At 41.0% G+C, this 22,125-nt stretch overlaps 1 protein-coding gene across 1 annotated transcript in view; it reads left to right on the plus strand.

The window, feature by feature from the left end:
• Window positions 1-22,125, plus strand: part of LOC109898856 (VPS10 domain-containing receptor SorCS1-like) — a 116,416-nt gene that overhangs the window by 48,423 nt on the left and 45,868 nt on the right. The window contains exons 4-12 of the mRNA XM_031835001.1: window positions 3,844-3,943; window positions 5,322-5,480; window positions 7,370-7,443; window positions 13,489-13,553; window positions 15,840-15,958; window positions 16,177-16,266; window positions 16,907-17,086; window positions 20,959-21,105; window positions 21,203-21,305. Of these exons, the coding sequence (XP_031690861.1) occupies window positions 3,844-3,943; window positions 5,322-5,480; window positions 7,370-7,443; window positions 13,489-13,553; window positions 15,840-15,958; window positions 16,177-16,266; window positions 16,907-17,086; window positions 20,959-21,105; window positions 21,203-21,305 (1,037 nt within the window). The remainder of the gene's footprint in view (window positions 1-3,843; window positions 3,944-5,321; window positions 5,481-7,369; window positions 7,444-13,488; window positions 13,554-15,839; window positions 15,959-16,176; window positions 16,267-16,906; window positions 17,087-20,958; window positions 21,106-21,202; window positions 21,306-22,125) is intronic.

The following is a 22,125-nucleotide window of genomic DNA, read 5'->3' on the forward strand; positions in this document are numbered from 1 at the left end:
GCACCAAGCTGCCACTGTGGGCCACAGCAGCTCACGAGGACTGTTAGCTCTCATTCTCCTTGTCTGACGTGTTAACCCTCGCAAGGCTGCCAGTCCAGGAGGTATCCCAAGCTGCAGCCACAGAGCATGTGCAGACCAGCTGGCTAGAGTGTTTACAGACATATTCAATCTCTCCCTATCCCAGTATATTGTCCCCACTTGCTTCAAGATGGCCACCATTGTTTCTGTACCCAAGAAAGCAAAGGTAACTGAAGTAAATGAGTTTTGCCCAATAGCCAATTTCTGTCATCATGAAGTGCTTTGAGAGGCTAGTTAAGGATCATATCACCACCTTAGCCAACACCCTAGACCCACTACACTTTGCCTACCGGCCCAACAGATCCACTGACAACACAATCGCCATTGCACTACACAATGCCTTATCCCACCTGGACAAGAGAAATACCTATGAATGCTGTTCATTGACTACAGCTCAGCCTTCATTGCTATAGTGCCCTCCAAACTCATCACTAAGCTCAGGGCCCTGGGTCTGAACTCCACCCTGTGAAACTGGCCCTACACTTCCTGAGGTTGATTTCCGGAAGGTAGGCAACAACACCTCCACAAATCTGATCATCAACACTGGGACCCACAGGTGTGCGTTCTCAGCCCCCTCCTGTGCTCCTTCTTCACCCATGACTGCATGGCCGCGTTTGTCTCCAACTCAATCATCAAGTTTGCTTGGCGACACAACAGTGGTAGGCCTGATTACCAACAACAATGAGAGAGCCTACAGGGAGGAGGCGAGAGCCCTGGCAGAGTAGTACCTGGAAAATAACCTCTCCCTCAACGTCAACAAAATGAAGGAGCTGATCACTGAACACAGGAGACAGCAGAGAAAGCACGCCCCCATCCACAGATATGGGGCCGCAATGGCGTGGGTCAAAAGCTTCAAGTTCCTCATCGTGCACATCACTAAAGACCTGAAATAGTCCCTCCATGCTGACAGCGAGGTGAAAGCGCAACAGCACCTCTTCAACCTCATTGGGCTGAAGAAATTTGACTTGGCCCTTAAGACCCTCACTAACTTTTACGAATGCACCATAGAGAGCATTCTGTCGGGCTGGCAAATGCAACGTTTGCAACCAAAGGGCTCTCCATAGGGTGATGCAGTCAGCCAAACGCATCACCGGGGGCACACTGCCTGCCCTTCAGTACATTTACAGCACCTGGTGTCACAGGAAGGCCAAGAAGATCATAAAGGACCTCAGCCACCTGAGCCACGGCCTATTCACCCCGCTAACATCTAAAAGATGAAGACAGTACAGGTGCACCAAAGCTGGGACCGAGAGATTGTGAAACAGCTTCTATCTCCAGACCGTCAGGCTGCTAAACAGTCACTGGTACTCTGCCCTGAACCTTAGACACTGTCACTAGCTGGCTACCATCCGCTACTCTACCCTGTTCCTTAGAGACTGCTGCTCTATAGAGTAATTTAACACTGGTCACTTCAGAAATGTGTACATACAGTTTTACCCACTTTATATGTACACTATTTATACAAAATAACTGTATATTGTTTTACTTTTTGGATTATTTGTGTATTGTTTTGTATTGCTAGATATTACTGCCCTGATAGAAAACAAAAGCATTTCACTGCGATAACATCTGCAAATGGATGTACGCAACCAATAAACTCGATTTTTATAAGAGACTAGGAAGCAGAGAGCTAAGAAACAGAGACTGTACAGCTGGAATGTTTTGTTCAAATATTGCAAACTAGTACCGTATTGTATGTTACTGAATGTAGCATATTACACTTGAAGTATTTCTGACAACCAGAAAATGCACATTAGAAATGTGAAATATACATATAGGGAAAAAGTATTTGATCCCCTGCTGATTTTGTACGTTTGCCCATTGATAAATAAATGATCAGTCTATAGTTTTAATGGTAGGTTTATTTGAACAGTGAGAGACAGAATAACAACTTAAAAAATCCAGAAAAAAATGTTATAAATTGATTTGCATTTTAATGAGGGAAATAAGTATTTGACCCCTCTGCAAAACATGACTTAGTACTTGTTGGCAAAACCCTTGGCAATCACAGAGGTCAGACGTTTCTTGTAGTTGGCCACCAGGTTTGCACACATCTCAGGAGGGATTTTGTCCCACTCCTCTTTGCAGATCTTCTCCAAGTCATTAAGGTTTCGAGGCTGACGTTTGGCAACTCGAACCTTCAGCTCCCTCCACAGATTTTCTATGGGATTAAGGTATGGAGACTGGCTAGGCCACTCCAGGACCTTAATGTGCTTCTTCTTGAGCCACTCCTTTGTTGCCCTGGCCATGTGTTTTGGGTCATTGTCATGCTGGAATACCAATCCACGACCCATTTTTAATGCCCTGGCTGAGGGAAGGAGGTTATCACCCAAGATTTGACGGTACATGGCCCCTTCCATCGTCCCTTTAATGCGGTGAAGTTGTCCTTTCCTCTGAGCAGAAAATCACCCCCAAAGCATGATGTTTCCACCTCCATGTGTGATTGTGGGGATGGTGTTCTTGGGGTCATAGGCAGCATTCCTCCTCCTCCAAACACGGCGAGTTGAGTTGATGCCAAAGAGCTCCATTTTGGTCTCATCTGACCACAACACTTTCACCCAGTTGTCCTCTGAATCATTCAGATGTTCATTGGCAAAATTCAGATGGGCATGTATATGTGCTTTCTTAAGCAGGGGGACCTTGCGGGCGCTGCAGGATTTCAGTCCTTCACGGCGTAGTGTGTTTCAAATTGTTTTCTTGGTGACTATGGTCCCAGCTGCCTTGAGATCATTGACAAGATCCTCCCGTGTAGTTCTGGGCTGATTCCTCACCGTTCTCATGATCATTGCAACTCCACGAGGTGAGATCTTGCATGGAGCCCCAGGCCGAGGGAGATTGACAGTTCTTTTGTGTTTCTTCCATTTCCAAATAATCACACCAACTTCTCACCAAGCTGCTTGGCGATGGTCTTGTAGCCCATTCCAGCCTTGTGTAGGTCTACAATCTTGTCCCTGACATCCTTGGAGAGCTCTTTGGTCTTGGCCATGGTGGAGAGTTTGGAATCTGATTGATTGATTGCTTCGGTGGACAGGTGTCTTTTATACAGTTAACAAACTGAGATTAGGAGCACTCCCTTTAAGAGTGCGCTCCTAATTTCAGCTCGTTACCTGTATAAAAGACACATGGGAGCCAGAAATCTTTCTGATTGAGAGGAGGTCAAATACTTATTTCCCTCATTAAAATGCAAATCAATTTATAGCATTTTTGACATGCGTTTTCTGGATTTTTTGTTGTTGTTATTCTGTCTATCACTGTTCAAATCAATCTACCATTAAAATGATAGACTGATCATTTCTTTATCAGTGGGCAAACGTACAAAATCAGCAGGGGATCAAATACTTTTTTCCCTCACTGTAGATGCTTCTGTAAATGGTTTATGACTCCATACATCTCATTTTTCTAATATGATTATATAACTGTATCCAACTCCACCACAGTTGTCATCAAACTGGTTTTTTATGATAGTACTGAGATACAGGGTTGCTATTTATAATGGTCATTATGGTGTCAACATTTTAGGAGACTTGAATACTGAATGTTTTACTTTGACGACAAATCATATAATTATCTCGCATATATCCATGTTTATTCTGATAATGAAACAGTTCTCTATTCAACTGGCAAATTGTGTTGTATTATTTCCTGTTTTAATTTTCTGCTTGCCCGCATAGCCATAGGTATTATCATTGATATTGCTCCGTGCTCTCATTCTCACCATTAACAGCAGAATAACACATTTTTGTTCATCCCATAATTGAATTCTAGGTCAATAGACTATGGAACCACATATGAGAAACTTAATGAAAAGGTGGGACCAAAAACATTACTAAGCTACTTGTACGTGAGTCCGAATAACAAACGAAAGGTATGTCCTCGTACATGTATCTGCTCTTACCATGTACCATACCATTACCATATCTGTTTGCTGTCCTTAACCCTTACAGAAAAACACATGTCAAATTCTGCTGTTTCGTATATGAAAGCATATTTTCAAATAGCATACTAAATGTAAATCCGGGACACTCAAATCAGATTCATATGTTACATACTGTATGGTAAGGTTACATAAGATAGAAGGTTACTTCAGGCAAAAAATTAAAGTATGGTGGTTGGTCAGGGTGGATGGGTAGGCGTATAACGCGAATGTCTAACAACACAATCTGTTCCAATCTCATCACGGACAGCTTTAGCATTTTAGCTAATTAGCAACTTTGAAATAACTTACTACTTTTTAGCTACTTTTCAAATACTTAGCATGTTAGCTAACCTTTCCCCTAACCTTAACCCTTTAACCTAACCCTAACCTTAATCCCTAACCCTAAACCCTAGCCTAGCTAATGTTAGCCACCTAGCTAACAGCATTGGAATTCATAACATATCATATGTTTTGCAATTTTGTAACATATCATATGAATTGTAATTCGTAACATATGATACAAAATGGATGATGGACATCCACAAATGAATACATAGCACACGAAACGTAACATATCATGCTATTTTGAGTGTCCCGGATTTACATTTACTATGTTACATCTACCTCTGAGTCCAGGTATACATTTCACATGTGACACTACCTGTATTAAATTTAGAGTTCACATGTTAACACAACTTTTTCACGTGAGAAAAAAAAACATGTTTTCACCTCACGTGAATTGCAGTTGCACATTTTAAATTTGTGGTTTCACAAGTTGAATTGCAAGTACATGTGAAAATCGATCACATGTGAATACCAAATTTGCAGTTTCACATGTAGGAAAACTACACACGTGAAAATCTAACTTTCACATGTGAAATTGAAAAATCCAAATGTATAATAAATATCAGGTGAAATATTGGTTAACCACATGTATCTGAGTCATGTGAAACTTCAAGTGTCTGAAAACCACGTGTCTGTTTTTCCCACATTACATTTTTCACGTGATTTCTTCACGTGTAAAATGTATGTGAAATGTCACACACGTCCAAAAACCATACGTGTCTTACCAGTCAAAATTTCACGTAGCATTACATTTTTTCAAGTGATTTGTTCACATATGTCCGAAAACCATACGTGTTCTTTTGCATGTATTCTATTCACGTGATTTTTTTCATGTGTTTCTTTTTAAAGGGAAAACTCATAACTATAGTATAAATAGCAAGTTTAATCATTACGGACTTGAATGGATAATGATAATTATTGCTAAATGTTGTGATTTATAAATCTCTCCTTTCGTCTCCTGACCCGTCCTCTCTCATATCAGATCATGTTACTGACCGACCCAGAGGTGGAGAGCAGCCTGCTCATTAGTCTTGATGAGGGCGCATCCTATCAGAGGTACCACTTAGCCTTCGACATCCTCAGCCTCCTCTTCCACCCAGAGCAGGAGGACTGGATCCTGGCTTACGGTCATGACCAGAAGGTAAAGAGAATCCGGTCAATTATAACTGAGGAGTGAGGAGGGGGGAGAAAACACACACAACTTGATTGAGGTAAGGGTCTTGTTAATTCCAGTGAGTCTATTGACCTTATTGGCTTTAACAAGATGTTTACTTCAACCATAGCTGTGTGCTCCACACTTCTGCCTGTTCTTTTATTAGCATCATTGTCTTTCAGTGGGGAAAGCACCTCCCACCTCTTAGTAGCCGACACATCAATGTGCTCTCTTCAGAGTAGTGGACTTAGTTACAGTTTTTTTCGATTGCTAAACGACAGTGGACACAACTGGAGTCACATGTGCAAAACTCTAACTACAGTCTGCACAGCAGCAGTTCATGTGGACCAAACTCTAGTTCGTTTTTCATTGCTTGAACACAGTTTTCAAAACTCTACACACTTATCCCATGACTTTAACCACAACCTGCACAACACTGTGGATTTACAGCACTTTGTTCAAATGCTAACACACTGCTGTCAAAACTGTGAACCACACATTCAAAACGGAATAGATTTCAGCCTTGTGCCTTTCAAACACTGCTGATTGCAATTTCAGCTGAAAGGCTAAGCAGGTGTCTTGTTTTAGACTTGTTAGTGAACACACACACATATTACAGTATACAGTGCCTTGCGAAAGTATTCGGCCCCCTTGAACTTTGCGACCGTTTGCCACATTTCAGGCTTCAAACATAATGATATAAAACTGTATTTTTTAGTGAAGAATCAACAACAAGTGGGACACAATCATGAAGTAGAACGACATTTATTGGATATTTCAAACTTTTTTAACAAATCAAAAACTGAAAAATTGGGCGTGCAAAATGATTCAGCCCCTTTACTTTCAGTGCAGCAAACGCTCTCCAGAACTTCAGTGAGGATCTCTGAATGATCCAATGTTGACCCAAATGACTAATGATGATAAATACACCTGTGTGTAATCAAGTCTCCGTATAAATGCACCTGCACTGTGACAGTCTCAGAGGTCCGTTAAAAGCGCAGAGAGCATCATGAAGAACAAGGAACACACCAGGCAGGTCCGAGATACTGTTGTGAAGAAGTTTAAAGCCGGATTTGGATACAAAAATATTTCCCAAGCTTTAAACATCCCAAGGAGCACTGTGCAAGCGATAATATTGAAATGGAAGGAGTATCAGACCACTGCAAATCTACCAAGACCTGGCAGATCCATATCTTATTTGCATGTGAAAAGGCGATGAGTTGAAAATCAACCTGCCCCAGAATTTCCACTTCCTGTTTGGAAATTTGCCTGCCTTATGAGTTCTGTTATACTCACAGACAGAATTCAAACAGTTTTAGAAACTTCAGAGTGTTTTCTATCCAATAATAATAATAATATGCATATATTAGCATCTGGGACAGAGTAGGAGGCAGTTCACTATGGGCACGCAATTCATCCAAAGTGAAAATGCTGCCCCTATACTGATGGTTAAGTGTGTCGTTTTATAATGTCAATTAGGGACAAATCCTATGGCCATAGACAGGTACCACTGGGAGCCAAAACGAGCATGGCATTTAAAAATCTGTCTCTCGCTATCTCTCTCTCTCAAATAGTCACAAGGCATTACATCATGAACTACTATTTTCAAGCCTGCTTTAAAGATTCAGCTGTACAGCACTCATAACAAAAACAATCAAAGTGCTCTGAAGTGCAGTGCAAAAAGTGAAAAAACTAAGCAATATAATTGAAATGTTGAATGACCCTCCATGAGACATAGATGACAGTCCCTAAAATGGAAGGAGAGAATTCTCCAGGTCTAATGTTTCCTTCATTTTAACTCTTAGTTTTAACTCTGGAATAAAATGTTATTCTTTCTCTTCTGATTTTTTAAACTATAGGATGTTCTTTTCTTGCAGCTGTACGTCTCTGTTGAATTTGGAAGAAGATGGCAGCTCGTGCATGACAGGGTAGTCCCCAACAGATTTTACTGGTGAGAGTAAAAATCTCTTTCTATCATCATTGGACACATACTTCAAGTCTCTGTAATACAATATTCATAGAAAACAAAGTACCACTCTTTCCTCTACTGACAGCATTTTGAACTGATAGCCCATCAGAATTGACACAATTAATTTAATCTCAAGAAGTACCTGCTAGTACCGGAGTTGAACTCAATAGATGGCATATACAGTGGCTTGTGAAAATATTCACCCCCCTTGGCATTTTTCCTATTTTGTTGCCTTACAACCTGGCATTAAAAATGATTTGGGGGGGGGTTGTATCATTTGATTTACACAACATGCCTACCACTTTGAAGATGCAAAATATGTTTAATTATGAAACAAACAAGAAATAAGACACAAAATGTTTAACATGAGCGTGCATAACTATTCATTCACCCCCCCCCCCCCAAAGTCAATACTTTGTAGAGTCACCTTTTGCAGCAATTACAGCTGCAAGTCTCTTGGGGCATGGCTCTATAAGCTTGGCACATCTAGCCACAGGGATTTTTGGCCAGTCTTCAAGGCAAAACTGCTCCAGCTCCTTCACGTTGGATGAGTTCCGCTGGTGTACAGCGATATTTAAGTCATACCACAGATTCTCAATTGGATTGAGGTCTGGTCTTTGACCAGGCCAATCCAGTAGATTCAAATGTTTCCCCTTAAACCATTCGAGTGTTGCTTTAGCAGTATGCTTAGGGTCATTGTCGTGCTGGAAGGTGAACCTCCGTGCCAGTCTCAAACCTCTGGAAGACTGAAACAGGTTTCCCTCAAGAATTTTCCTGTATTTAGTGCAATCCATCATTCCTTCAATTCTGACCAGTTTCCCAGTCCCTGCCGATGGAAAACATCCACACAGCATGATGCTGCCACCACCATAGCGTTTTCCTTGTTGGCCAAAAATATCTGGCCACTCTTCCATAAAGCCCAGCTCTGTGGAGTGTACGGCTTAAAGTGGTCTTATGGACAGATACTCCAATCTCCGCTGTGGAGCTTTGCAGCGCCTTCAGGGTTATCTTTGGTTTCTTTGTTGCCTCTCTGGTTAATGCCCTCCTTGCCTGGTCTGTGAGTTCTGTTGGGCGGCCCTCTCTTGGCAGGTTTGTTGTGGTGCCATAAATCAAATCAAATCAAATCAAATGTATTTATATAGCCCTTCGTACATCAGCTGATATCTCAAAGTGCTGTACAGAAACCCAGCCTAAAACCCCAAACAGCAAGCAATGCAGGTGGAGAAGCACGGTGGCTAGGAAAAACTCCCTAGAAAGGCCAATACCTAGGAAGAAACCTAGAGAGGAACCAGGCTATGTGGGGTGGCCAGTCCTCTTCTGGCTGTGCCGGGTGGAGATTATAACAGAACATGGTCAAGATGTTCAATGTTCATAAATGACCAGCATGGTCGAATAATAATAAGGCAGAACAGTTGAAACTAGAGCAGCAGCACAGTCAGGTGGAAGTTGAAACTGGAGCAGCAGCATGGCCAGGTAGACTGGGGACAGCAAGGAGTCATCATGTCAGGTAGTCCTGGGGCATGGTCCTAGGGCTCAGGTCAGTTGAAACTGGAACAGCAGCATGGCCAGGTGGACTGGGGACAGCAAGGAGTCATCATGTCAGGTAGTCCTGGGGCATGGTCCTAGGGCTCAGGTCCTCCGAGAGAGAGAAAGAAAGAGAGAAGGAGAGAATTAGAGAACGCACACTTAGATTCACACAGGACACCGAATAGGACAGGAGAAGTACTCCAGATATAACAAACTGACCCCAGCCCCCCGACACATAAACTACTGCAGCATAAATACTGGAGGCTGAGACAGGAGGGGTCAGGAGACACTGTGGCCCCATCCGAGGACACCCCCGGACAGGGCCAAACAGGAAGGATATTAAGAACAAACTCTTATTTTCAATGACAGCCTAGGAACAGTGGGTTAACTGCCTGTTCAGGGGCAGAACAACAGATTTTGTACCTTGTCAGCTCCGGGATTTGAACTTTCAACCTTTCATTTACTAGTCCAATGCTCTAACCACTAGGCTACCCTGCCGTCCCAGTGGGTCAGAAGTTTACATACACTCAATTAGTATTTGGTAGCATTGCCTTTAAATTGTTTAACTTGGGTCAAACGTTTCGGGTAGCCTTCTACAAGCTTCCCACAATAAGTTGGGTGAATTTCGACCCATTCCTCCTTACAGAGCTGGTGTAACTGAGTCAGGTTTGTAGGCCTCCTTGCTTGCACACACTTTTTCAGTTCTGCCCACAAATGTTCTATAGGATTGAGGTCAGGCCTTGCGATGGCCTCTCCAATACCTTGACTTTGATGTCCTTACGCCATTTTGCCACAACTTTGGAAGTATGCTTGGGGTCATTGTCCATTTGGAAGACCCATTTGCGACCAAGCTTTAACTTCCTGACTGATGTCATGAGATGTTGCTTCAATATATCCACATCATTTTCTTTCCTCACGATGCCATCTATTTTGTGAAGTGCACCAGTCCCTCCTGCAGCAAAGCACCCCCACAACATGATGCTGCCACCCCCGTGCTTCACGGTTGGGATGGTGTTCTTCAGCTTGCAAGCCTCCCCCTTTTTCCTCAAAATGAGGATAGTCATTATGGCCAAACAGTTCTATTTTTGTTTCATCAGACCAGTGGACATTTCTCCAAAAAGTATTATCTTTGTCCCCATGTGCAGTTGCAAACCATAGTCTGGCTTTTTTGTGGTGGTTTTGGAGCAGTGGCTTCTTCCTTGCTGAGCGGCCTTTCAGGTTATGTCGCTAAAGGACTCGTTTTACTGTGGATATAGATACTTTTCTACCTGTTTCCTCCAGCATCTTCACAAGGTCCTTTGCTGTTGTTCTGGGATTAATTTGCACTTTTCACACCAAAGTACATTCTTCTCTAGGATACAGAACGTGTCTCCTTCCTGAGTGGTATGACGGCTGCATGATCCAAGGGTGTTCATACTTGCGTACTGTTGTTTGTACAGATGAACGTGATACCTTCGTGATACCTTCGATACGGTGTTTGAAAATTACTGGATGAACCAGACTTGTGGAGGTCTACAATTTTTTTTCTGGGGTCTTGGCTGATTTCTTTTGATTTTCCCATGATGTCAAGCAAAGAGGCACTGAGTTTGAAGGTAGGCCTTGAAATACATCCACAGGAACACCTCCAATTATCTCAAATTATGTCAATTAACCTATCAGAAGCTTCTAAAGCCATGACTTCATTTTCTGGAATTTTCCAAGCTTTTTAAAGGCACAGTCATGTGAACTTCTGACCCACTGGAATTGTGATACAGTGAATTATAAGTGAAATAATCTGTCTGTAAACAATTGTTGGACAAATGACTTGTGCCATGCACAAAGTCCTAACCGACTTGCCAGAACTGTAGTTTGTGAAAAAGAAGATTGTGGATTGGTTGAAAAACACATTTTAATGACTCCAACCTAATTGTATGCAAACTTCCGACTTCAACTCTATATATGCTGAAATCATGTGACACTTGGATTGCACACAGGTGGACTTTATTTAACTAATTATGTGACATCTTAAGGTAATTGGTTGCACCAGATCTTATTTATTGTCTTCATAGCAATGGGGGTGAATACATATGTACGCACCAATTTTATGACATTTTTTTATTCTTTAGAATTTTTTTAAACAATTTGGACCGTTTTGTGTATGTCCATTACATGAAATCCAAATAAAATTATATTTAAATGACAGGTTATAATGCAATAAAATAGGAAAAATTCCATCGCGTATGAATACTTTTGCAAGGCACTGTAGTAGATACAAGTATGGTCCTGATGAACACATTAATAGTTTAATAAATAAATTGTACACTATTTTTTCAAGTTCCAACTGTTGTTCTTAAGAAATAATGTATTTAGTAATGGTCTCTAATCTACATTATTTGCACGACATATAGTAACTTAATGCAGTAGTGCCTGTTGCCAGATCATTATAATATTAATGTGTTTTTGCTAAACATAATATTTTTTATTTTACCATGAAGCAAGGGAGATTAATACTTTTTGGGTGATCAGGTAGCTTTTAATGTTTTGATAAATAACACAATTTGGACATCATCATCTCTTAAAGTGGATAACTCAATTAGAATACCCTAATTCGTTCATATTTCACATTTACTAATATTGGGACTAAAATTAGACAAACGTATTTCACAAACTCTTCACTTGCGAACAAATGATGATGAATTTATTTTTAGCCCAAAACTGGAGCAAAAGAAAGATGCAGTGGAAGCAATGTACCATCAAGTTAAAGCCATTATTGGCCTCTTGTTCTAAACAGTTGATATATTTGCCCTAAGATTTCCTGGTGGAGATGATACAACAGTAGAGATGGATAAAATATTGAGTAATAGATTAGTTTCTTAATTAGTCATATGATGAATTCATTCTAGTTTACAATTACTTATCAACCTGTGGTAACATTGGTAACATATTTACAGTATGTGTGTGTTGTGTATGGAGGTACAGTATATTTACAGGTTGTGCGTATAGACGGGTTGGTTGTTTAGCAACAATACATACTGTACACGTGCTCAACTAGGGGGCAAAACAGTGTTGGCTTAGATTGTTGACATGTTTTAACTATATTTAGTCTCCAAATGTTTGTTGAAAACGTAAATACATTTGCAGAATGAGCACTTGTTGTCTCTCAAGTACATTGTTGCAGTTGTTGGTTAGCTAGCTAGCACATTTGATCCATGTTAGCATTGAAAGCAATTCACTCAAAACAAGACATTGTATCAAGAACATGATAAAACTAGCTGAAACGAGCCACATACGATTCCCCACATGGCATCTTTTAATATTGTTGCTAGCTTTCTGACCGTTCAGAATCATAACAAAGCATGGCTTCTATAGACGGGAATATTACATTCAGGTAGTGCATGCATATTTCGTCAAGGACAAAATACAGGTAATATTTTCAGTTAATATACACTTCAAATATGTTGCTGCTTCACATACTGCAGTTTATGTTACAATAGCCTCAACTTGGCAGAGTTACACCATCAACCTGATAACGAGCAGTATAGCTCACACAATGCAGGCATGTAGTCCATACATTCCGGAGTGATAGAAGAACATAGAAGCAGCCTATCTAAGAACATGTGGCTGCTGTTCTCCAATAGAAGATGATGAAGTATTTGACAGAAAGACCATTAGAAAAAGATGGAGCAGAAAGACAATTACGGAGTGCTGAGGGAAGCAAGATGGGCCCTTTTTTTAAATTATGTCTCAGACACTGACACACTATGGAATGTGAGGAGAAACCCATCTTCTTCCACACTTAGCTGCTATTAATGCAACAAGTGGTCACACTTGTCACTCCACACTGAACCGCTGCTTCCCAGTCGTGGCTCTTTTGAAAGAGCATGAAATGGCTCCGAAGTACCTTCCCCTTGAATTACCACACAGGCCCAGTGATTGATGGGGTCATGTTTGTGGGAAATGTTTGTTGTCATTGTTATATTTTCAAAGAGAAAGGGATCAACGTTTCATGCAGCTAGGTTCTCTATTATAATTGAATTGAATCAAAATGGAAATCACAAACATTGTTTTCCTTCAAATGTTTTCCAACATGACTTTGTCCCCTCTAGAAAGCTAATGTTTTAATAGCGCAATTGAACAAAGGGGTTGACATTTGTAAATGAGTATCTCTGGTCACTCACTTGTTTTATGACTTTGTGAAGCACTGTCACAGGATCCTTTTGGAATAGATGAGAACAAACAGAAGGATTATTCATGTTTCCCATACAGTTTGACCTCAGCGTGCCTTTCTTCATCTTGTTAAACAGATGATTTATTTAATCACAAGGCACACCTACAGCATACTCTTCAATTAAGATATCATATCTGAATCATGAGATAAATTCACACATCATCGACGAAAATGTTCAAATCATGAATTAACTGATACTACTACAAATCCACAAATACTTACCATATGATGCACATATCATAATTGGATAGATGTTTTGCTATGTTCCTCAGTTGCCTCTCCTGTCCCCACAGGTCAAAACTGGGTTTGGACCAAGAGCCAGGAATGATTCACTTGGAGACCAGTGTTTCTGATAGACGTGAGTCATCATCACATCTAGGACATCTCATTTGAGGACTTTATTATAGGGATTCTTGGGCTCACACACAAGTGACATTTTCTATCTGCTAAACAGCCTTTACAGCAGGGTTCCCCAACTGCCAGCCAACAGGGCAGACTTGCAGTCTACAAATGATTTGTTATTTTATTCCAGCCCCCGACTATCCGCTCAAGAAAAAGAACTGCCTGAGGCTTTAGTCTAGTTGATGATCCCTGCTTTACAGGGTGCTGGCCTATGTTTACTCCAATGCTTCCCACAGTTGTGACAAGTTGGCTAGATGTCCTTTGGGTGGTGTACCATTCTTGATTAACACGGGAAACTGTTGAGCATGGAAAACTCAGCAGTGTTGCAGTTCTTGACACACTCAAACCGGTGCGCCTGGTACATACTGCCATACCCGTTCAAAGGCACTTTTGTCTTGCCTATTCACCCTCTGAATGGCACACATAAACAATCCATGTCTCAACTGTCTCAAGACTTAACCTGTCTCCTCCCCTTCATCTACACTGATTGAAGTGGATTGAACAAGTGACATCAATAAGGGATAATAGCTTTCGCTTGGATTCACCTGGTCAGTTTATGTCATAGTAAGAGCAGGTGTTATTCTAGTACGGTACATTAGAACGCAGAAGGTGCAATTTCAAAATTGGGTAGTGCATCATCAGTTCCTCTCGTTATGTTAGTCATTGCATACCATAGAGAGCTATCCCATGTCAGCTAATGCTTTTTTATGTCGTTTTTTTTTGCCCATAGATATTGTTGTAACTTTTTTCTTACTCAAATATCACATGAATAAACATTAAACATAGTAAAATGTATAGAATTGCAAGAAGATTTGCTTTTAAATGACAATGTTCTTTGCACCCCATAACAAAATGTGTAGAATTGCAGGAAATAAGCTTTAAACTGCAAAATTCTCCCCACCAACAAAGAGGGGTGTGAACAGTTTGTGTCATGAACAGGGGTTGTGCCCATAGAGATAGACATGGCCCGTGCGCACGCATGGGGGGGGGGGGGGGGGGGGGGGATGTCCCCCACTCATGCTGCCAAGCATACCCTCCTAAAACTGACCATCCTACCGATCCTCGACTTCGGTAATGTCATCTATAAAATAGCCTCCAACACTCTACTCAACAAACTGGATGAAGTCTATCACAGTGCCATCCGTTTTGTCACCAAAGCCCCATACACTACCCACCATTGCGACCTGTACGCTCTCGTTGGTTGGCCCTCGCTTCATACTCGTCGCCAAACCCACTGGCTACAGGTTATCTACAAGTCTATGCTAGGTAAAGCCCCGCCTTATCTCAGCTCACTGGTCACCATAGCAGCACCCACTCGTAGCACACGTTTCAGCAGGTATATCTCACTGGTCTCCCCCAAAGCCAATTCCTCCTTTGGTCGTCTTTCCTTCCAGTTCTCTGCTGCCCATGACTGGAACGAATTGCAAAAATCTCTGAAGCTGGAGACTCACATCTCCCTCACTAGCTTTAAGCACCAGCTGTCAGAGCAGCTTACAGATCACTGCACCTGTACATAGCCCATCTGTAAACAGCCCATCTATCTACCTACCTCATCCCCATACTGGTATTTATTTATTTATTTATTTTGCTCCTCTGCACCCCAGTATCTCTACCTGCACATTCATCTTCTGCCGATCTACCATTCCAGTGTTTAATTGCTATATTGCAATTACTTCGCCACCATGGCCTATTTATTTCTGTAACTTACCTCATTTGCACTCACTGTATTTGTTTTCTTTTGTTCTACTCTATTATTGACTGTATGTTTGGTTTATTCCATGTGTAACTCTGTGTCGTTGTATGTGTCAAATTGCTACGCTTTATCTTGGCCAGGTCGCAGTTGCAAATTAGAACTTGTTCTCAACTAGCCTACCTGGTTAAATAAAGGTGAAAAAAATACAATTAAAATTAAATGCTGGAAGGGGGGGGGGGTGAGTGAAAAGGTTTGTGAACTCCTGATGTAAGGGGTCGGACTGGACTCTTAAGTTGGACGGAGTGTTGAGAACGTCTGTTCCTTAAGGGCTCCAGTGTTACTGTCTTGTCCCTGAGGAGAATGGCTCATTTGGCTGTAGCTAACACGCAGGGACACTCATTCCATCTCTGTTAATAGTGGAAATAGAAATTGGCTTCCCTGCTTTTCTGCCTTTACTATCAATGCAATTAATGCTAGACTCAATGAAATAGTCCCGAAGCACTTATTTTCTCCTGTTACATTGTGTCAATTATTTACCATCTGTTATAGAGTCCCAGTATATAACGTGTAAGCTGCAGAACTGCTCAGAGGCCAACAAAGGCAGGCCTTTCCCTGGATTTATAAGCCCTGATTCCCTGGTCGTTCAGGACCAGTATGTTTTCATTCAGGTGGGAATTTTGAATGTTTCTGTTATAATAAAAATTCTCTAAAACTGTTCATCTTAATGTACAGTAAACTTGTAGGTATTAATGACCATAAACCAAGAGAGAATGGTATAAAAACATACAACTAAGACTATTGCATAATTACTCTGTTAGCCCAATTTACAGTGATTCGTTGTAATAATTTTGCTCTAAATGAAATAGAAATTGCTTGGTTTCTCTAGGTACCAATGGGTGGCCGGCCTGTCCATTATGTGTCTTACAAAAGAAATGCTTTCTTCCCAATGAAGCTACCTAAGTACATATTACCAAAGGTGGGTTGGAAATATTACGTTGAGTATTACTACTATCCTGTTATGAATCCAGTGAAAAACTGTTTTGATATTATAACACTTCTAAAAAATATATGTCCTTGCTTTTTCTGCTTTTCCAAGGCCAACTTTAATCAAATTAACATACAAATATTGAATAGAAAGTATATATAGACAGTATATTTAAATAAATATTTCAATAATGTTTTAAAGCTTTCACAGAGGGATCCCAACACAGAACAGATGTACAAACACCATACTAACAGTAGAATAGTTGTACAGCTTCGTACAGAATTACCCCACTGGATACAGACATCAGTTCAACGTCTAGTTGTGACTAACATTTTATTGAGTTGTCAGTTAACATGAATTCAATGTGTAATCAAAAGAAATGTGAACCATGTCATTAGATTGAGGTTAAAAGTTAGGTAAAAAATAAATAAAGACGAACATTCCCCAAATGTATTCAGTCAGTTTTCCAAATTGATTCAACAGCGTCACGTTGATTTATTTTTTAGGACATGGAAACGTTGATTCAACCAGTTTGTGCCCAGTGGTACCACTGCAGCCCTGAAACTAAATAAAGTTTTGTATTGGATTATATTGTATGACATAGTATCCTAACATATAATTCCTTCACCAGGACTTGCAGATAATCAGCACAGATGATAACCAGGTGGTAGCAGCAGTGCAGGACTGGCACCAGAATGACTCCTACAACCTGTACATGTCAGAGGCCCGAGGACTCTTCTTCACTCTGGCCCTGGAGAACATAGTGAGCAGTGGGGGACCAGAGGGCAACATCATGATAGACCTCTATGAGGTATGTAGCAATGGCTTAGTTAGACTGCCATCCCTGTTTGTATGCACACTACCACTTCTGCCAAGAGGTCTCAACCTTTATGGCACAGATGGTATTGGAGTGTACTTACCCTGTAAGAGCTGGAGGTATTGTTGAAGCCCTGATCCTGGCTGTTCCCCCTCATTTCCTACGTTCCTACGTTATGAACTTAAGCAAACACATACAGTACATTCGTCAGAAACCTGGATTAGCATCTATTCACTCATACAGTATCAGATCCTTATGATCTGTATTTATGAAGTATAGAGGTTTGTTAGCCATTAACTAGCACGTCCATGTGTAATAATGATGATGTAACTTTATAAGTTACTGTATGTAGCATTCGTAAATTAGCAAAGTTGGCAGGTCTACACACATTAATTCATTATTCACTTCTATTATATCAATCTTAATGAGTGTAGAACATGCACCAGAGGTGGCTCCACAGGTCCCATAATGTTGTGAGGACAAAATATTATAGGGCCCATAGTTTGTCCTTATCTGATAACCAAACCAATTGAAATTCCAGACTTTATACTTTATGACGTGATTAATCTGTTGTTAAAAGTTATAATATGAGCTATGATGGGACCAGAGTTTTTCTAGTCAAGTCACATGGTTTAAAAAAAAAAATGGAAAAACTCCTGGCCTTGGGGAGGATGAAAGCCTGTCAAACTGCAGAAACCTTGTACTTGTTCAAATTAATTATATTTAAAAAAGGACTAGGGGGGTTTCCTATACACAGAGACAGAGAAATGAAACCTGCCCTGTCAGCGATTGTGTTTATTGAATATTTTGGATTGAAAAAGTATCGGTAGCCTACTCAGCACAAGTTCGAATATCAACCCATTTGTTTCCCATTCACATTTTTTTCACAAACAAATGGTATTTCTTTACTATTTAAAGTACTATTTAGATACAGAATAGCGTTGCGATGAATATCTGCTGTTTTACGGGCCCCGGAACATTTCTGCTATTTTTTGCACTGAAACACATTTTACATGATGTTTCCACCATGACCGAAAAGAGGTTCTGGACATCAGAACAGCAATCACTAACCTCAATTTGGAGGAAGATTTCTACTTCAACGAGTCGCCGGCACGGGACCTACTGCTCACCCCAGACCAGGTCCTAATCCCAGAGACTCAGAAAAGGAAGAGACGATGTAAGAGTGGCTGACGTGCGGGCACCCTGATGAAACTACGACGGCGAATAAATAATTTGCCTCTACCCTCTGTTCTATTGGCGAACGTACAATCACTGGAGAAAAAATTGGATGAGCTCCGTTCAAGACTAGCCTGTTAACGGGACCTGAAGAACTGTAATATCCTATGTTCCCCTGAGTCGTGGCTGGACAAGAGCATGGATAATATACATCTAGCTGGTTTTTCCATACATTGGCAGGATCGAACGGCAGCCCCGGGTAAGTTCAATTGGGGAGCTGGGTGTTTCTTTGTTAACATCATCTGGTGTGAGATCTCTAATATTAAGTCTCGCGGTTCTGCTCGCCTGTGTGAAAATGCCTCATGATAAACTTTAGGTTAATAAATAATACTATTTACCAAGAGAGTTTTCATCTATATATTTAATTGCTGTCTATTTACCACCGCAATCACCGGGCTGATTACCAACAACAAGGATATGCCCTACAGGGAGAAGATATGAATTCTGATGACGTGGTGAGAGGTAAACAACCTCTGCCTCAATGCCAGCAAAACAAAGAAGCTGATTGTGGACTTGAGGAAACAGGCATCAATGGTCAAAAGCTTCAAGTTCCTCTTCATTCACGTTTCTGAGGAGCTGAAATGGTCAAACCACACAGACACCGTGGTGAAGAAGGCACGACAGCAACTCTTTACCTTTAGGATGCTGAAGAAATCCGGCCTGTCCCTGAGGGCCCTCACAGTGTTCCACAGGAGCATCATTGAGATTATACACTACTGGTCAAAAGTTTTAGAACACCTACTCATTCAAGGGTTTTTAATCGTTTTTTACTATTTTCTACATTGTAAAATAGTAGTGAAGACATCAAAACTATGAAATAGCACATATGGAATCATGTAGTAACCAAAAAAAAAGAGTTAAACAAATCAAAACATTTTATATTTGAGATTCTTCAAATAGCCACCCGTTGCCTTGAAGACAGCTTTGCACACTCAGGTAGTCACCGGGAATGCATCTCAATTAACAGATGTGCCTTCTTAAAAGATAATGTGTGAAATGTCTTTCCTTCTTAATGCGTAAGAGCCAATCAGCTGTGCTGTGACAGAGGGGGGGGGGGGGGGTATACGGAAGATAGCCCTATTTGGTTAAAGACCAAGTCCATATTAGGGCAAGAATAGCTCGAATAAGGAAAGAGAAACAACAGTCCGTCATTACTTTAAGACATGAAGGTCAATCAATATGGAACGTTTCAAGAACTTTGAAAGTTTCTTCAAGTGCTATCGCAAAAACCATCAAGCGCTATGATGAAACTAGCTCTCATGAGGACAGCCACATTAATGGAAGACCCAGAGTTACCTCAGCTGCAGAAGATATATTCATTAGAGTTACCAGCCTCAGAAGTTGCATCTCAAATAAATGCTTCACATAGTTCAGACACATGTGAATCAGGCCTTCATGGTCGAATTGCAGCAAAGAAACCACTACTAAAGGACACAAATAAGAAGAAGAAACTTGCTTGCCAAGAAACACCAGCAATGGACATTAGACCGGTGGACATTTGTCCTTTGGGCTGATGAGTCCAAATTGGAGATGATTGGTTCCAACTGCTGTGTCTTTGTGAGATGCAGAGTAGGTGAATGGATGTGAAGCATAGAGGAAGAGGTGTGATGGTGTGAGGGTGCTTTGCTGGTGACACAGTCTGTGATTTATTTAGAATTCAAGGCACACTTAACCAGCATGGCTACCTCTGCAATGATATACGATCCGATCTGGATTGGGCTTAGTGGGACTATCATTTGTTTTTCAACAGGACAATGACCCAACACACCTCCAGGCTGTGTAAGGGCTATTTTACCAAGAAGGAGAGTGATAGAGTGCTGCATCAGATCATCTGGCCTCCACAATCCCCTGACCTAAATCAAATAGAGATGCCTTGGGATGAGTCGGACTGTAGGGTGAAGGAAAGTAGCCAACAAGTGCTCAGCATATGTGGGAACATTCCAGGTGAAGCTGGTTGAGAGAATTCCAAGAGTGTGCAAAGCTGTCATCAAGGCAAAGGGTGGCTATTTGAAGAATCTCAAATCTCTGATTTGTTAAACACGTTTTTAGTTACTACATGATTCCATATGTGTTATTACATAGTTTTGATGTCTTCACTATTATTCTACATTGTCGAAAATAGTAAAAATAAAGAAAAACCCTTGAATGAGTTGGTACTCTAAAACTTTTGACCGGTAGTGTACGTTTGGGCTGCATCCCAGCCTGATACGGCAACTCCACCGTCGCAGACCGCAAGATGCTACAGAGGGTGATACTCTCAGCCGAACCCATGATTAGGTGCACATTGCTTACCCTCCAGGACACTTACAGCACCAGGTGTCACAGGAAGTCCAAAAAGATCATCAGGGACCCCAGCCCCCAAGCCATGGCTTGTTCTCCCCGTTTCCATCACTCAAATGCAGACAGTATAGGGGCATCATGGCAAAAACTGGCCAAAAGCTTCTACCCCCAGACCACTACTAGTCTGCAACGTTCTCCAAAATAGTGTTCCCTGTCATAAATGCTATTATGTACAGAATACTTCACTTTCACCTCAAAACTAGGGCTTCAGCTTTACTTATGTTTGAATAATTTACAGTTGTAGCTTTTGCCCCTAATTTTTTTTCATGTCTGTTTCTCAATGTTCCTAGGTAGCAGGGATAAAAGGGGTGTTCTTGTCAAATAAAGTTGTTGAGGGCCAAGTGAAAACGTTTATCACTTACAATAAGGGGCGAGACTGGCATCTTCTTCAGGCTCCAACCACTGATCTGAAGGGAACCAGACTCTCCTGTGTACAGGTGAGTCTGCTTTTGAAAGTGGCCAATATCTGAAAACCTATAACTGTTTTTGTCTATAAACCACATTATGTTTTTTTTTTCTTTTGTTGATTTTCAGCCCTACTGTTCATTACACCTGCATCTCCATGTGTCTGACAACCCGTACACGTCTGGAAACATAGTCAGTAAGGAATCAGCTCCAGGAATTATAGTAGCATCAGGTAGGCACTATTTGAAATGTTTAGCTGTGTCTTTTGTTTATTTTTACCCTCATTAGCAATTACCACAGGGACCTCCGCTCTCCTTAATTATGGCTGCAGGGGAAGTTTTGAGTAGCTTGGATGAAAGGTGCCCAAAGTAAACGGCCTGCTCCTCAGTCATGGTTGCTAATATTTGCCTATTATTATTGGATAGAAAACACTCTGAAGTTTCTAAAACTGTTTGAATTATGTCTGTGAGTATAACAGAACTCATATAGCAGGCAAAAACCTGAGAAATTCCACTTCCTGTTTGGATTCTTTCTGGGGGTGGCAGATTTTCAACCAAGCTCTCATTGAAATTACAGCAAAATATGGATGAGTTTTCACTTCCTACGCCTTCCAATAGATGTCAACAGTCAATAGAACTTTGTCTGATGACTCTAATGTGAAGGGGGGTCGAATGAGACAGGAAATAGTCACCACTGCCACGAGTTGACCATGCTTTCAGCATGTGCGTTCACACGGGAAGGACCTGCGTTCCACCGCAAATATGAAGTCATTCTAATTCTCCGGTTGGGGAATGTTATTCAAGATATATGTAAACAACATTCTAAAGATTGATTCAGTACATCGTTTGACATGTTTCTACTGACTGTTATGGAACTTTTGGACATTTCGTCACGTTATAGTGGACGCGCTTTGTGACTTTGGAATTGTTTACCAAATGCGCTAACCAAAGTAGCTAATTGGACATAAATAATAGACATTTTTGAACAAATCAAGCATTTATTGTGGACCTGGGATTCCTAGGACTGCATTCTGATGAAGTTCATCAAAGGTA

This window comes from Oncorhynchus kisutch, linkage group LG11 (assembly GCF_002021735.2).
Source record: "Oncorhynchus kisutch isolate 150728-3 linkage group LG11, Okis_V2, whole genome shotgun sequence".
Lineage (NCBI taxonomy): Eukaryota > Metazoa > Chordata > Actinopteri > Salmoniformes > Salmonidae > Oncorhynchus > Oncorhynchus kisutch.